The sequence below is a fragment of the Oncorhynchus kisutch genome, linkage group LG14 (genome assembly GCF_002021735.2).
Source record: "Oncorhynchus kisutch isolate 150728-3 linkage group LG14, Okis_V2, whole genome shotgun sequence".
Lineage (NCBI taxonomy): Eukaryota > Metazoa > Chordata > Actinopteri > Salmoniformes > Salmonidae > Oncorhynchus > Oncorhynchus kisutch.
The window spans coordinates 67,403,134-67,420,577 of record NC_034187.2 but is presented as its reverse complement, the minus strand read 5'-3'; the positions used below and the strand labels follow the sequence as shown (position 1 = coordinate 67,420,577).

The 17,444-nt window shown below is 40.7% G+C and overlaps 1 protein-coding gene across 4 annotated transcripts in view; it reads left to right on the top strand.

Annotated features, from left to right (window-relative positions):
• Positions 1-2,056: 2,056 nt before the first annotated feature.
• The window catches only part of LOC109903455 (eyes absent homolog 3-like), a 28,065-nt gene continuing 12,677 nt past the window's right edge, over positions 2,057-17,444 (top strand). For 2 of the 4 annotated variants that reach the window (XM_020500185.2, XM_020500183.2), the window contains exons 1-4: positions 2,057-2,192; positions 14,124-14,220; positions 14,999-15,048; positions 15,423-15,520. In XM_020500185.2, the coding sequence (XP_020355774.1) occupies positions 14,161-14,220; positions 14,999-15,048; positions 15,423-15,520 (208 nt within the window). In that variant the 5' untranslated portion in view covers positions 2,057-2,192; positions 14,124-14,160. Of the gene's footprint in view, positions 2,193-14,120; positions 14,221-14,998; positions 15,049-15,422; positions 15,521-17,444 lie in introns of all 4 variants that reach the window. The other 2 variants (XM_020500184.2, XM_020500186.2) reach the window with 2 other exon arrangements.

Here is a 17,444-nt window from a genome sequence, read left to right as displayed (position 1 = left end):
TTAATATTTGGTACAGAAACCTTTGTTTGCAATTACAGAGATCATACGTTTCCTGTAGTTCTTGACCAGGTTTGCACACACTGCAGCAGGGATTTTGGCGCACTCCTCCATACAGACCTTCTCCAGATCCTTCAGGTTTCGGGGTTGTCGCTGGGCAATATGGACTTTCAGCCCCCTCCAAAGATTTTCTATTGGGTTCAGGTCTGGAGACTGGCTAGGCCACTCCAGGACCTTGAGATGCTTCTTACGGAGCCACTCCTTAGGTGCCCTGGCTGTGTGTTTCGGGTCGTTGTCATGCTGGAAGACCCAGCCACGACCCATCTTCAATGCTCTTACTGAGGGAAGGAGGTTGTTGGCCAAGATCTTGCGATACATGGCCCCATTCATCCTCCCCTCAATACGGTGCAGTCGTCCTTTCCCCTTTGTAGAAAAGCATCCCCAAAGAATGATGTTTCCACCTCCATGCTTCACAGTTGGGATTGTGTTCTTGGGGTTGTACTCATCCTTCTTCCTCCAAACACAGCGAGTGGAGTTGAGACCAAAAAGCTCTATTTTTGTCTCATCAGACCACATGACCTTCTCCCATTCCTCCTCTGTATCATCTAGACTTCAGACGGGGCTGGACATTGCGTGCGCTGCAGGATTTTAATCCATGACGGCGCAGTGGGTTACTAATGGTTCTCTTTGAGACTGTGGTCCCAGCTCTCTTCAGGTCATTGACCAGGTCCTGCCATGTAGTTCTGGGCAGATCCCTCACCTTCCTCATGATCATTGATTCCCCACAAGGTGAGATCTTGCATGGAGCCCCAGACCGAGGGTGATCGACCGTCATCTTGAACTTCTTCCATTTTCTAATAATTGCGCCAACAGTTGTTGCCTTCTCACCAAGCTGCTTGCCTATTGTCCTGTAGCCCATCCCCGCCTTGTGCAGGTCTACAATTTTACCCCTGATGTCCTTACACAGCTCTCTGGTCTTGGCCATTGTGGAGAGGTTGGCGTCTGTTTGAATGAGTGTGTGGACAGGTGTCTTTTATCCAGGTAACGAGTTCAAACAGGTGCAGTTAATACAGGTAATGAGTGGAGAACAGGAGGGATTCTTAAAGAAAAACTAACAGGTCTGTGAGAGCTGGAATTCTTACTGGTTAGTAGGTGATCAAATACTTATGTCATGCAATAAAATGCAAATGAATTACTTAAAAATCATACAATGTGATTTTCTGGATTTTTGTTTTAGATTCCGTCTCTCACAGTTGAAGTGTACCTATGATAAAAATTACAGACCTTTACATGCTTTGTAAGTAGAAAACACTGCTGATTTAGCAGGTTATCAAATACGTGTTCTCCCCACTGTAGATATTGATATAATAACCATCATATCAAAATAAATGTAGAGTCATGCAATGATGTGTGGTCTTCCCACTCGTTGGGAAAGCATGCAGTTTATTAGGCTACAGATGAAATACATTATGATGACTGAAATAAATGATGATGCAGGTGCTTCTACACCTGCATTGCTTGCTGTTTGGGGTTTCCGGCTGGGTTTCTGTACAGCACTTTGTGACATCAACTGATGTAAAAAGGGCTTTACAAATACATGTGCATGATTGATGAGTGATTGATTGATGAGTTTGATGCTCCTTTCCAATAAATATCAAGGGTCTTATTCTGATGACATGATCATTGATGCTTGGCTGCCGTTTGACAAATAACAATATAATCTCGCTCTTTTATCCATAATAATCTTATTTTGTAGGTTATATGTGCGCAGTTGGCTAGAGCGCACATGCCAATACCAGGGGGCACACTTGCTATATAACGAAACAAAAAAAGTGAGAAAACCATTAGTAGAGTTGAAAATGCGATGGAAACCCATTTAACTTGTCTTTTTTATTCATCACATGGGAATTTAACCGCAAAGGGTATGTTTATGTGCCATACATCATCATGCACAGCCTTTTATCTGCGACAAGTCAGTCAATTTGATGCAAACATATCTAAAGTATCCCTTAACCATTTAACATTTCAGCTTCAATGGTGGGTAGTGACGTCCCAAAGATCCCGGATTGCAAGGACCTTGCACACGGCGTAACATGAATAATCAAAACTTCCTGCTAAATAGTGGTCGAACAGACAAAGCGGTGTGGATTCAGTACGAAGATATTCGACTAAAGCAAAAATACATTACACCAATGGTAAGGTTAAGTTTGACTAACTCCAATGTAGACCCACGGGCGATAACGATTTCTAACTTTGGAAGGGAAGTTCCAACACGTTGCGGTAATACTCCGTTAGCTAGCATAGCATCCCGAGAGCGTTGGCTAGCTAGCTAAAAACAATGCAGTTTGCTATGCGCTAGCTAACGCTTTCTAGTTAGCTATGTTCCCGGTACTCAGCTAATTGCAATATATATAAAACCATATCTATTGATTTTCAATTCCTCCTAGTTTGCTAAAATGAAAAGTCCGTTGGATAAGTAACGTAGTAATTTGGCTAATTTAGCTAGACATCCTATTTGCTAGCAAAAACTGGACTTCACCTTCACAAGCTGTCCTTGACTCTACAAATGTAGAATGTTCTAGTAAGCGTGTCATCGCTAGCAACACTTAATCGTGTATACAGTTCCTGGATAAAGATGAATAGAAATTAGGAACCAGTGTTGGATTCAGTGTTGAGCGTGGAGCAGTTAACGTTAGCACACCTGTTTTGGGCATGCTAATTACTTATTAGTACCCCCCACTCACTTGTATAGAATTTAACTTGGATTTGCCTTGGAGGCAAAATTGGCTAGCTATTTTACTATCATCTGCACGCTTATCATTCAAAACGTATTGAAATGACAGTCTAAAGTCAGCCTCAGACACCCACCACCATAGCTGTCGTTAGCAAGGCTAGTATTTACACACTAAAAGCAGCTACCACCAGATGTCATAATTATCTTGTAAAAAAAACGGAATAGTCCGCAGGAAGCCTGAAGTTAATTACATTTAAATGTATTTTGCCTGTTGTCCGTAGTGTTGGTCCTTATGCAGGGGGGATTGAGAAAAACAAATTAAACAGACATTCCAAACGTGGGTCTATTGTAGACCCACTTCCTCTCTGCTTACCTAGCTATATCTTAATATCTGGGGAAGAGTAGCTTGGGGATTCTAATATACTAAACCTCATGTCAAAATCCTACACGTGCGCCATACCTGCCTGCACACGTAAAAGCAAGAACTTGTGTGGGACTTTTATTTTGACATGTCCATGAGGTAACAGTTAACAGAAACTGCATGGGTCTACAACAGACTCACGTTTGTTCCATTTAGATGTTTTTTTTCTCAAATTCCCTCGACAGAGTACGTTGAAATTAAATTTTCCGGCTGACTAATGTTTTTTTTTGTAAGCTAACGTTAATTCCCAGGAACGCTACTAGTAACGTTAGTGTGTAAATACTAGTTGTTAAAATCAGATAGCTACCGCCACCACAGATAATGGCATGCTGCCAGCTTGTCATTGGTTTTTACCTGCGTTAGCTAGCTACTACTATGAAGGTCAAAGCTTATAATTGAGTAGCTTTTAATTCAAATAATTTAATTGAAACCATGGCAGGATGTTATCGAAATCCAGCTAGACAGTAGATTATTTGTTTCCAATAGTCCACGAGTCAGAAAGAAGCAAGAACAGAATCCAAAGGTACATCAGTTTTCAATGGGCTGGTTTCCTTGACACAGATTTAGCCTGGTCCTGAACTAAAAGCATGCTGAGCTTGCTTTTTTTTGTCCATGACTAGTTTTAGGTTCAGGCCTAATCTGTTTCTGGGAAACGGGCCCTATATGTTATGTTTAATATGAATCAAGTCCAGCTCAATGAGCTACGTTATTCAGAAAAAATGTATACAGTGCTTTCAGAAAGTATTCATATGCCTTGACATATTCAAAAATGTGTTGTTACAGCCTGAATTCAACATGGGTTGAATATTTTCTCTTTCACCCATTTACACACAATAACGTGTCTTTAGAAATGTTTGTAAATGTATTGAAAATATCTACTTTACATAAATATTCACACCCCTGAGTCAATACATGTTAGAATCACGTTTGGCAGTGATTACAGCTGTAAGTCTTTCTAGGTAAACTTCTGAGCTTTGGTTGTTGATCATCGCTAGACGGCCAATATTTTTTAAAAGTCTTGCCATAGATTTCAAGACTGTCGTGTCTTTACTATCATTAGATTGAAGACTTAGTTTTTATCAAAGATTCTCTGTAATTAGTATTATGCGATCAAACTGATTAATCATGTAACCGTAATTAACTAGGAAGTCGGGGCACCAAGGAAAATATTCCGATTACAAAGTTATCATTTCCTAAAATAACTTTTCAGATATTTTCATATCTGATCCATAGTCTTCTGATGAATGAATTATTTACTTTACCTCACGTTAGTCTCATTCCAAACGTCGTAAATTGTTGGTTATCTGCACGAACCCAGTCTTCACTGAGTCATCCATACATCAAATTGTCTTAAATCATGTATTTATTACTAAGTAATTCACAGAAATGCATAAACAAACAAACAAGGTAAATATGTTTTCAAGAAATGATAGGGCAATGTGTCCTAGTGGGCTAAACCGGCATCGTGGCTTGGTGGACAAAAGGGGGAGTCAGCTGAGAAGTCACTACAGAGTGATAATTATAACAATTGAAATGCTAATCCTTTGCTCACTCGGGAACAATTGCAATCAATACAGACTAGTAATTCATATCAAAGACTTGTTCTTATTCTGTTGGTATCGATAGTCTAAGAGTTTAACCACGCGGTATGGTTAAAAGATTCAGCAATGGTCTGCAACCTTTGTACTCCTGTGATTGAGAGAAACATGGTCTGGTGATAATTTCTCAAAGTTGGGTTTTATTTGGAATTGCAGAAAAGGGGCTGTCCCAGGATTCCTGACCCTAACTGGGCTCAGGGGCGGTCCTCTGATTTAGTTCTCAAAAGGGAATTGGAGTTTCCTTCATTAAACAGTCCAACATCACATTGTAAAATTGTGTAAACAGTATCATACTCACTCATTCATCTTATACAACAATTAGATGTAAACCTCATATCTGAGGCTATTATATATACAGCGTTATGGTAATGTGGCCACACCGTCTCCCATGAGCTTCCACAAGTTGTAACAAACGGACCAGTTCGTAGCTGGATTCTTCACCGATCTTTTATACCTTTTCCGGAACATGAAATTTGTTCGGACCTCAAGTTCTGTGAGGTGGAAGAAATTCCTTTGTTCTCTCTGAAAATTCACTCTCTTATACTGTGTGGCCATGAGGCAGGGTCTTCTCCTCTGGAATTTACGACCTTCCTCTGACCACAGCAGCCTAGTTGAAAGAGGCAGGGAGAGGGGGATGGGGCTTGCTGTACCCAAAGAGGGCAATGTCATGACAACTATTTAATAAAAAATTGTAACTAGGCCACTCAGGAACATTCAATGTTGTCTTGGTAAGCAACTCCATTGTAGATTTAGCCTTGTTTTAGGTTATTGTCCTGCTGAAAGGTGAATTTGTTTCCCAGTGTCTGGTGGAAAGCAGACTGAAACACGTTTTCCTCTAGGATTTTGCCTGTGCTTAGCTTTTTTTTTTAAATCTTAAACTCCCTAGTCCTTGCCAATGACAAGCATACCCATAACATGATGCAGCCGCCACCATGCTTGAAAGTATGAAGAGTGGTTCTCGTGATGTATTGAATTTACCCCAAACATAACACTTTGTAATCAGGACATACATGTAATTTCTTTGCCATATTTTTTTCATGTTTACTTTGGTTCCTTATTGCAAACAGAATGCAGAATTTTTTTTTCTTTTTTTTTCTTTACAGGCTTCCATTTCACTTTGTAATTTAAGTTAGTATTGTGGAGTAACTACAATATTGTTGATCCATCCTCAGTTTCCTATCACAGCAATTAAACTCAGTTTTAAAGTCATCATTGGTCTCATGGTGAAATCCTTGTGGTTTCCTTCCTTTCTGGCAACTGAGAGGAAAGACACCTGTATTTTTGTAGTGACTGGGTTGATTGATACACCATTCAATGTGTAATTATTAACTTCACCATGCTCAAAGGGTTATTCAATGTTCAACTCCCTGGTCTTTGTGGTTGCATCAGTTTGCAATTCACAGCTCCACTGAGGGACCATACAGAGATGAGTTAAACACTATTACACACAGTGATAGTGAACTTATTTATGCTTGCCATAACAAAGGGGTAAAATACTTAGACATTTCAGCTTTTTATTTCTAATTAATTTGTAAAAATTCCTAATCATAATTCCACTTTGACATTATGGTTTATTGTGTGTAGGCCAGTGACACAAAACGTGGAAAACGTCAAGGGGTGTGAATACTTTCTGAAGGCACTGTAGGGACGGTTTTCCTGGGCAAAGATTAAGTCAAATCAGCACAGTGCTCCTGTAAATGTCACAATGTCTTATTAGAGGAGGCAATAATAACAGTAAGATCATCATACACACAATGTTTGCTTATCAAGACAATACTCATAGGCAGCACAGAGACATCCCAATTTTAATAAAGTTACATTTTCATTGTTGGACATAAGACTAAAAACGCCAGGAAAAAAATGTATTTTAACTTGAGAAATCTGAGCCCAAGTATCATATACAAATGTAAGCAAAGCTTGAAATTATTTTCTTTTAGCCCAACATTTGTATTTGTAATTATGTTCTTGCCCCGTGACTATCCGCTCAACAAAGAAATCCACCCACAGCTGAATCTAGTTAATGATCACTGAAGTAGACTACAGTATAGCCTATTTAAAAATAATAATAATAAATAAATGAAAAAAGATTCATACCTCAGTGTCTGTGGAGCAGGTGGGCTTGCTTCATTGTTTTGCATAAAGCATACTACAGTGCCTGTGTGTGTTGTGATTCAGCTGGCTAGAAGTTTAGTGACGGTTCTGAGAACTGGAAACACCATAGGGTAACATCAGCTGATCACTGTGTACAGTACAGCAGGTTACCTATGTCGACAGCAGGTGCCGTGAGTAGCTCGAGCTTTTGTATGGTTGTCAGGACAACCGAGATTGCATTGGGTTCACAATAGTCTCACAAGCCAGATCTTAACACTGTATTAGATTATAAAGGCCAGATTCATAATATGCCTATATTCAATAGAAAATGCCAGGGCTGTTTGCAAATCTTTAAACCATCAGATTAAATTCGTATTTAAAATTTTAGAAGTTTACACTGCACTGCGAATGACAGGGATATTTTTTACTTTTTATTTAGTCAAAGGTGCCCTCATTTGAATTCTTCAGCTTTGCCTTTTGAACTTAGTACTACTGGGCAGTTCTAGCATTATGGATGTTACATTTGCATGCAATATCACAACTTTACTGTCTCAGAATGCACAAAATATAAAATGTAACTTTTAATGTGTGTCTATAGTACCCCTTGGGGGGAGTGTACAGTGCATTCAGAAAGTATTCAGACCCCTTGACTTTTTCTAAATTTTGTTATGTTACAGCCTTATTTTAGGGTTGCAAAGTGTCTGAAAATTTGCGGTAAATTTCCAGAATTTCTCCATGGGAAGTTAAGCCTGGGAATTTTGCTTGAATTCATCGAAAAAGTTAGCTTATAACAGTGAATATTTTTTGTGGGATGCACAAGGCAATTCTAGGTCTTGTGGCATATTTTGGTTAAACTATCCCCAATTCAATGGAATTGCAACCCTATGCATGCACAGTGCATTCTTCCATCACGTGTACAGCTGATGCTCAAGATTTTTCACAGTAATAAGATACTATTGAGCCCCCACTACTACACTGTCTGAGCCAAGGACTACATGCTTTCTGGTAAGTTTTGATTACAATACTGGGTGGGGTGAATATATTTTGTATGACGTACATTATTTTTTTTGTTAACTAGGAAATAGTAGCCTACAGCAAAGTGTGTTTTAAATCATTTCTAACTTGTTTACAATTTCTTCTAGTTAGTTTTTGCTACCATGTGGGTTTTAGCTTGCTTGAGCCTGCTCACTGAGTGTTAAGTCACCTGTTTCCAAACATGTATCTTACAAAAGCTGTTTAATCTATTTATCTTTACATTGAATTGTATTTTGTAACTTTTCTAATCTTTACAGGGAAATGCCACGGGAACTATCTGATTTATGGAGACATTTCACTGCAGCTAATGTAGAAGGAGTAGCTGTATAAATGTGCAAATACTTTGCCAAATCCTATGTGAAGAATGCAACAAAAGTGCAGAATCATCTGGCCAAGTGCATAAAGTTCCCTCACCGCTCACAACAAGCAACCTCTGACAAAAGTCCCTCTACCTCTATTCGAGGTGAAAATAATGATTCAGACACCTTATCGATAGCAACAGCTCATGGTCCTCATGGAATCAGGAGTTGTTTTATTCAATGGAGGAACGTAGTCAGAGAAATGCTGATAAGAATGTCTTGCTCGAGTTGTATATGCAACTGGTTCACCTCTGATGCTCACAGGCAATGTGTATTGGAAGAGATTTCTGAATGTTCTTCAACCAACATGCACCCTCCAACCAGACATGCTTTATCTACTCATTTGCTGGATGTTCAAGTGATGGTCAAGCAAATCATAGAGAAAGCAGACTGTATTGCAATCATCTCTGATGGGTGGTCGAATGTAATTAATTGTTCCTTGCCCACGAACATCTCCACCCCTCAACCAGTATTCTACAAGGGCACAGACACACCGGTCTCTACATTGCAGATGAGCTGAAGGCAGTCATCAATGACCTTGGACCATAGAAGGTATTTGCACTGGTGACAGACAATGCTGCTAACATGAAGGCTGCTTGGTCTGAAGTGGAGGAGACCTGCCCTCATGTCACACCCAGTGGCTGTGCTGCTCGTGCATTGAATCTGCTCCTCAAGGACATCATGGCACTGAAAACAATAGAAACACTACAAGAGAGACAAGGAAATGGTTAGGTATGTGAAGGGTCATCAAGTTATAGCAGCAATCTACCTCGCCAAGCTTAGTGAGAAGAATAAGAGTATCACATTGGACTTGCCTAGCAACACCCGTTGGGTTGGTGTTGTCATCATGTTTGACAGTCTCCTGGAGGGGAAGGAGTCTCTGCAAGAAATGGCCATATCACAGTCTGCCGATATGGACAGCCCCATCAAGAGGATCCTCCAGGATGATGTATTTTGGGGGAGAGTGGTAAGCAGCCTGAAACCTATAGCAGTAGCCATTGCACGGATTGAGGGAGACAATGCCATCCTGTCTGATGTTCAAACTCTGCTTGCAGATGTAAAAGAAGAAATCCGTACTGCCCTGCCCACCTCACTGTTGCTCCAAGCAGAGGAAACTGAAGTTCTGAAATGCATCAAAAAGCATGAAGGCTTCTGCCTGAAGCCCATACACACTGCAGCGTACATGTTGAACCCCAAGTATGCTGGCAAGTGCATCCAGTCTGGTTCAGAGATCAAGGCCTATGGTGTCATCACTACCGTGTCTCGCCACCTTGGCCTGGATGAGGGCAAGGTTCTCGGCAGTCTTACGAGGTACACTTCCAAGCAAGGGCTTTGGGATGGAGATGCAATATGCCACTTGATGGAAGGGACTTTGTGGATCAGAGACTCTTTCGCCTGTTGCCTCCATCATCCTCCAAATCCCACCGATATCAGCCGCCTCAGAGCATAACTGGTCCACACCAGAGCAAGCAACAGGCTGACCAATACAAGGGTTGAAAAATTGGTGGCCATCCTGGGAAATTTGAGGCTTTTTGTGCCTGACAACAAGCCATCCTCAACAAGGTTGGAAAGTCATAGTGAAGATGAGGCCTCAGTCTGATGTTCAAGAGTTTGACATTGAGGAGGTCTAAGGAGAAGACATGGACGCCTGAGAGGAAGATGACAAGCTTTAGTTTCTAGACTCTTAGTTTACAGATGTATGTTGAAAACGGTTTTGGGAGATGCGATGAATCATTGGGGATTGTTCAATATTCTCTTTTGTTGTTCAGTGAAATCATCCCATGTGAAGAGTCAACTCATTTAAAGGTTCAATTTGTAACTAAATCATTTGCAGGATTTAATCATTTGCAATTGTCTACTTAGGTTTATGTTTCTGTCTCCATATGATATGGTAAATATTTTTAAAAAGCATTTACATTTAAATGGTGTTAATATTAATTTGCTTATATTCCCATGGAAAGTTTCCACCTCTGAATATTCCCAAAAATGTGCAATCCTAGCCTCATTAAATTGCCCCCCCCCCCCCTCAATTTACACACACTACCCCATAAGGACAAAGCAAAAGCAAGTTTTTAGAAATGTTTCCACTTGTTGCATTTTTTTACCCCCATTTTTCTCTCCAATTTCGATCTTCTCATCGCTGCAACTCCCGAACGGGCTCAGGAGGCAAATGTCGAGTCAGGCGTCCTCCGAAACATGACCTGCCAGACCGATCTTCTTAACACCTGCCTGCTTAACCCGGAAGCTGGCCCCACCAATGTGTCGGCGAAAACAGTCAAACTGATGACTGAGGTGCGCCCGGCCCGCCACAAGGTGTTGCTAGAGAGCGATGAGCCAAGTAAAGTCCCCCCGGCCAAACCTTCCCCTAACCTGGACGACACTGGGCCAATTGTGAGCCGCCCTATGGGACTCCCAATCACGGCCGGTTGTGATACAGCCTGGGATTGAACCCGGGTCTGTAGTGACGCCTGTAGTGATGCTAGAGCATGCAATGGAGGCGTCACTGCAATATCACAACTTAGATCACTGCGCCACTCGGCAGGAAAATATTTGCGTGTGTGTGTATATATATATATATATATATATATATAACGGAAATGTCACATTTACATAAGTATTCAGAACTTTACCTTTGGCAGTGATTACAGCCTTGATTATTCTTGGGTATGATGCTGCAGCTTGGCACATCTGTATTTGGAGTTTTCCCCATTCTTCTCTGCAGATTATCTCAAACTCTGTCCGGTTGGATGGGGGACTTCGCTACACAACTATTTTCAGCTCTCTCCAAAGATGTTCAAGTCCGGGCTCTGGCTGGGCCACTCAAGGACACTGACACTTGTCCCGAAGCCACTCCTGCGCTGTCTTGGCTGTGTGCCAAGGGTTGTTGTCCTGTTGGAAGGTGAACCTTCGCCCCAGTCCGATGTCCTGAGCGTAGGGATGGTGCCAGGTTTCCTCCAGACGTGAAGCTTGGAATTCAGGTCAAAGAGTTCAGTCTTGGTTTCATCAGACCAGAGAATCTTGTTTCTCATGGTCTGGGAGTCTTTGGGTGCCTTTTGGCACACACCAAGTGTGGTGTCATGTGGCTTCTGTCTGGCCACTCTACCATAAAGGCCTGATTGGTGGAGTGCTACAGAGATGGTTTTCCTTCTTTCGCCGTTTTGAATCCAAAATAGGTGACCTACGTGATTCGTGTAGATCCGATGAGATAAGTTTGGGGGTGGGGGGGCTTTGGATGACTACTGGCTGTAAGCGAACGAGTGATGTGTGTTTGGAGATTTTCGGCAAAACACCGTTCCTCAAAGTTGTAATGCGTTAGTTGCTTACTGGACCCTGTCAATCTGTCTGAAATGTTAACTAGCTATCAAACTAACCACTATCTGTTCACTAATGTTTTCCCTCTACAGTATGTGGTTAATTTTCAGAATGAGAGAATTAGTTGAAAATGAGGCATTGCTTGTTAAACAAGTGGATTCAGGGATCAAGTGTAGCTGGAGCTGGGCCTGGTTTAACCTGGATGCCACTATAGAGGTGAAAGGAACACCACACACTTTCCCCCTTTCTCACTTTTGCTGGTACATTGTAGAACAAATGTCCACAGCCAGAAAGTGTACATTGTAATAATGTGCAGTGTAGCCCAAAGATATTGCTTTTGTTGTGTTGAACTTGACAGTAACACGTGTGAGTGAGAGGGGGGGATTATCTTTTTGTTTCTTTTTGTTTTTTACTCAGTGAATGTTATTTTTGCACACATGTAGTCTTGTGCACTTAATCGATGTATATAGTGGCCACTATAATAGAGCAAAAATAGAATGCCTGTTTCATTATATTTCTACTTAAGATGTCCTTTTCCCCAAGTGCAATATTTATGTGTGGTCACAAGCATTCTATTATAAAGGCTGTCATGGCTAACTGCAATATTAGTGTATTGTTTTTTTTTTCTCAAGATGTCAGTGTCATTTGCAGTAAAGACGAGGCAACAAATAACATTGGATTGCTTTCTTTACATTTTTTAGCTGTGAGTTAGGTTCACGTCAACCACTCTTTTACACCCAAGCTGATCATGTAGATAATTTTCTTTGTTTTAATTAGTTAACCTGCATTTCCTCCTAAGCAGTGGGGGGAGGGAAAGTGTCACGTTTTTGGGACCTTACCAGTTTGCATCCCTGATGCAAGGCACCACAACCTAAATAGGGTTTTTCTTCTCGTTTTGATATATCCAAATTAACCTTAACCAATTGAAGGTAAACACCAGGGTTCCCCAACTTGTGGGCTGAATTTGGTTATGGTTTTATTTCGAACCCAACATTTTCTGAGCAATTTAAAATAAAATAAAAATCCATTTATTTGTTGGACATAAGACTGTGAAAACATACGTTCAGTGCAGTGCAGTGTCCACTTACACCCTCTTGCCCCTTCCTTTCCACAAATATGCACTTCAGTACTCCTCCATCACCCAGGATTTCTCTGCATATCACATAACTTCTTATCAGTCAGGAGAGGCCTTGAGTTATAGGGAGTACACATTACTGCAGGCCACTAAATAATTACTTCTCATACACAAAGAGCTTGAATTTATCATTGAAATTGATCTCTAAGGATATATCAAATAATTTAAATGAATCTCTAAGGATATATAAAGACAATTATTCATACTAAGAATGCTATAAAACTGATTTATAATCTAACACAAATATTTCAAAAAAAAATTTGTATTATAATTTTTCTGATACTGTTTGCGTACAAAATATGCAAATGATACATGTACTAATCCACTTTTCAGGACACTGGATGATGTCCGTATGTTTTGGGTCACTTTAATTAGAAAAATACACTCCCAGGACTTTTAAAAGATTGTTGATAGAAAGATAAGTGTTTATCTGAAATTAAGAACAGTACTGCTATATATGAGAAATAAATTTTAGTGTGGATTTTCTAAGCGTATCTTAGCTAAAACACATTTTCAATGTCAACAATTGCTTCAGTAAAAGTATGAAAAATACTTCTCAGAACAAGCACACACAATGTGGTGAATGCAGAAGCTTCTGAAGCTATGAGCCATCAATATCAACACTTAGATGTTATGGATATCAATGCTGAAAATGGATGGGCCTACTGACAATGAAAAGAGAAACCAATTGTAGAATATATGAACTTGACAAAAGTTAGCTTTACAGAGAAAGTTGCAAGATGATCTGACGTAAGCTGCATGGTATACAAAAATGGTTCCTAAAAAATATGTAGTGGTCCGTTTTACTAGGAAGAGTTGTGTAAATGTTTTTGGGACACGTGCCTCGATTTATGTCTATAATTCAGGTGGCTGGCATCCTGTTCATGTGCACGGTTTTCTTTAACAAGTGTCTGATAAATTAGGTCAGGTGGGAAATTCTAAAATACTATTTTCTCCCTTCTCTTCCCGCAAATGCCAGTTAGATCAGGGCTCTATGGCCAGGGCACACCGAGAGGAGGCTAAAGGGGGCGGCCGGTGGCTGAAAATGAGGTTAGATCTTATCCAGTGGACCACCTATTGATACGACAGCTTGCACCTGAACACCTAATGCCGCTCATATAATCCGCAGAGAATACATTTCCTCAAATGTAGGCTAGGTCATGTAAGGAGGCACGCTCCCCTTAATCCAACTGTAAACACCGGAGTGGTGGGGCCACGGTGCACGTGCCTCACCTGCCGCTCCCCTGCGGTAGATTAGGCCGACCGTGCATCACTTCTTCCCCAGTAGGCGACATCACGCCTCACTGTTGATCAACTCCTACGATAGTAGGGTGGGCGGGGGGCACCCGGAGATGCGTAAGGGGGGAGGGGATCATAGCTGGCTACTTAAACCAGTGGTCCTGTCCACTCACCCTGGGCATACCGTGTTTGTGTGAAGCAGTGTCCGGACAGCCTCCCCAGAAGAAGAGAGTGAAGATATGTCAGGAGGACGTGGCTCAGCAGACATGGATGACTTGCAGGACCTGCCTGAACTGCCGGTGAGTTGAGTCTCAAGACATTCATCTTAAAGGAATGGCTCACCGATTTTTGAATGTTACATTTGTTTATTTTGCGTCTCTGCGGGATTTTCTATTGATTCCCTGGGTCATTTCATGTTTTTTCATGGGTATCTGAGTTATTGGCGTTCAAGCAGGCAGAAATCCTGCCGGTATGACGTAGCACCGTGATAAGGTCTCACTACACTGAAAGATAATAGGAACATTACTTTTGGATCAAGAAAACATCTATCATACATGTCAGATTTCAATACAGGCCAATGTCATAACTCGGGAGGATATCTCCTCGAATGAGCCATTGATCATATTTTTACTACATTCCTACCTCAAGAATGGTGTAATTTAACGGAGGGTCTAGCACATTTTTCCAATTAGTCTGCCTCTTTAGTCCAGTGCGCATTGCATGGTGCCATTGCCAGAGATATTATAGAAAGGAGATAGGAATCCAATGATTGAAGGAATATGTCGAAACGTGCCTATTTTCCTCAAGTACGTAATGTCACGATTCCAAATCTATACAATACTACAGATAGCAAGTTAATTCTCACATCTCGGAAAAGATTTGTAATATACTTCTTGTTGACAGAATTGGTGGCAATGTTGGGTTTTTGAGTAGATTTCCCTTTAACATCACTTCACAACTTGCCAGACACTAAAGTTGACACTACCTGATTGACTGTCGTAATTTGTTTCTATGGGTTAGGGTTTTAAGACTTAAAGAACGGTTAACATGTCATTCATGTGTGTTTTACTTTCACAGATCAAGAAGGCAAGGCATGAGCTCAACGTTGGACTGGATAAAGAGCCACGGTCAGTTTGTTTATTTCTAACATGCTTTTTAACATGGCCCATTTTGTCTCTAGAAAGCCACTTCGGATGAATGAGATCTATGTTCTGATAATAGGTGACTGAAAGAGCAGACATTTGAGAGGGTCTGTCAGCTTTTTCAGCATTCTCACATATACTAGAAGATCATTTTGTGATTGTTTCCTGTTGTGGGTTGTACAGTGGTGTTTGTTCTTATTAATGGCCTTTCAAAGATTCTATATGGTGGCTAGACTGATAAGTGTATTACTGAATAGTTTGATGGTTCAGTTTTACTTTTCTCTCATTAGCACAGGTAGTGCTGTCGGTGGGTAGTAAATAGGCTTGTGATATTTGGTAAATGGATGTTTTTTTTTTAGGGGATTGGGTGGTGATGACCAGAGCCCCCCTACTCTCTTGGGCTCAGGAGATCAGGACGACTCCTTCTCCTCCTTGTCTAATGCCCAGCTTGATGGAGGTGAGTTGAATAAAGGAAAGCCTGAGAAATAAATGGCTCTAAAAGAAATGCTAATCTATTGCCTATGGGCCTAAAATGTACTTTTTTTTATCCACCAGCCCCTGTGGCAGGTAGATTACGAAGTCTATCAGCAACTCACAAAATGGATGACCGTGATTTGCTAAATTTAATTAAATTTCTTTTAACCAAAATATCAGAGACAAAATGTTCAGCTGCCCCTATAAGAGTCCTGAGTGCGAGTGACTTGGGATCTGACTAGGGCGTCTCTTTGTTATTGGTTGAAGCAGCAGACTCAAACTAACGTTGAAAAACAACCGACCTTGTGAAAAAGAAGTAAATAGCCAAGAAACACGGGGACAAAGTCTCACTTTGTGGACTTTAGAGTAAATTAGACCAACTTTTATTGCTGTGCACAGTGCCTCAAAATGACTATCAGCACTGCACTTCACTGGCAGGCAGTTCACAGTTAAGAAGTTTTAGGTTGTAGTTATTATTGGACTATTTCTCTCTATACCATTTGTATTTCATATACCTTTGACTATTGGATGTTCTTATATGTACTTTACTATTGCCAGCCAAATCTCGGAAGGTGATAGGCTTGAAGTCAGCCCTGTGCCTCAATCATTTCTAAGAGCTGCTGGCAAACGCATTAAAGTGCTGTTTGAATGCATGCTTACGAGCCTGCTGCTGCCTACCACCGCTCAGTCAGACTGCTCTATCAAATATCAAATCATAGACTTGATTATAATATAATAAACACACAGAAATACGAGCCTTGGGTCATTAATATGGTCAAATCCAGAAACTATCATTACGAAAACTAAACGTTTATTCTTTTAAGGAAATACGCAACCGTTCCGTATTTTATCGAACGGGTGGCAACCCTAAGTCTAGATATTGCTGTTACATTGCACAACCTTCAAGTCATGTCATAATTATGTAAAATTCAGGCTAATTAATTACGGTCTTTGTTAGGAAGAAATTGTCTTCACACAGTTCGCAACGAGCCAAGCAGCCCACCTGCTGCATATACCCTGACTCTGCTTGCAATGAACACAAGAGAAGTGACACAATTTCCCTAGTTAATATTGCCTGCTAACATTAATTTATTTTAATTACATATGCAGGTTTAACAAAATATACGTGTGTATTGATTTTAAGAAAGGTATTGATGTTTATGGTTAGGTACATTTTGTGCAACGATTGTGCTTTTTTCACAAATCCGCTTTTGTTAAATCATCACCCGTTGGGCGAAGTTGAAATAGGCTGTGCTTCGATGATAAATTAACAGGCACAGCATTGATTATATGCAACGCAGAACAAGCTAGTTAACCTTGTAATATCATCAACCATGTGTAGTTAACTAGTGATTGTGAAGATTGATTGATTGTTTTTTATAAGCTAAGTTTAATGCTAGCTAGCAACTTACCTTGGCTTCTTGTAGCCACAAGGTCCTTTTGATGCTGCACACGCGTAACAGGTGGTCAGCCTGCCACGCAGTCTCCTCGTAGATTGCAATGTAATCGGCCATAATCGGCGTCCAAAAAGGCCGAATACCGATTTGTTATGAACTTGAAATCGGCCCTAATTAATCAGTCAACCTCTAGTGCTCATACTTGACTTTTGAATATTTTCACATTTGCGAATGCACTGCTCTCACTGTAGAGCCCTGCAAATTGACCACCCGCCAAAGTAGCTGGTGAAATAGACATTGTTACCTGCAAATACCTAAATCTACCCACATTTGGTAGGTGTTCATTTTATGCCCTGATCTATTGTTTATTTATCTGTTATTTTACCAGGTAAGTTGACTGAGAACACGTTCTCATTTGCAGCAACGGTGAATGAGCCAATGATGAATGAGCCAATTGTAAATTGGGGATTATTTGGTGACCGTGATGGTTTGAGGGCCAGATTGGGAATT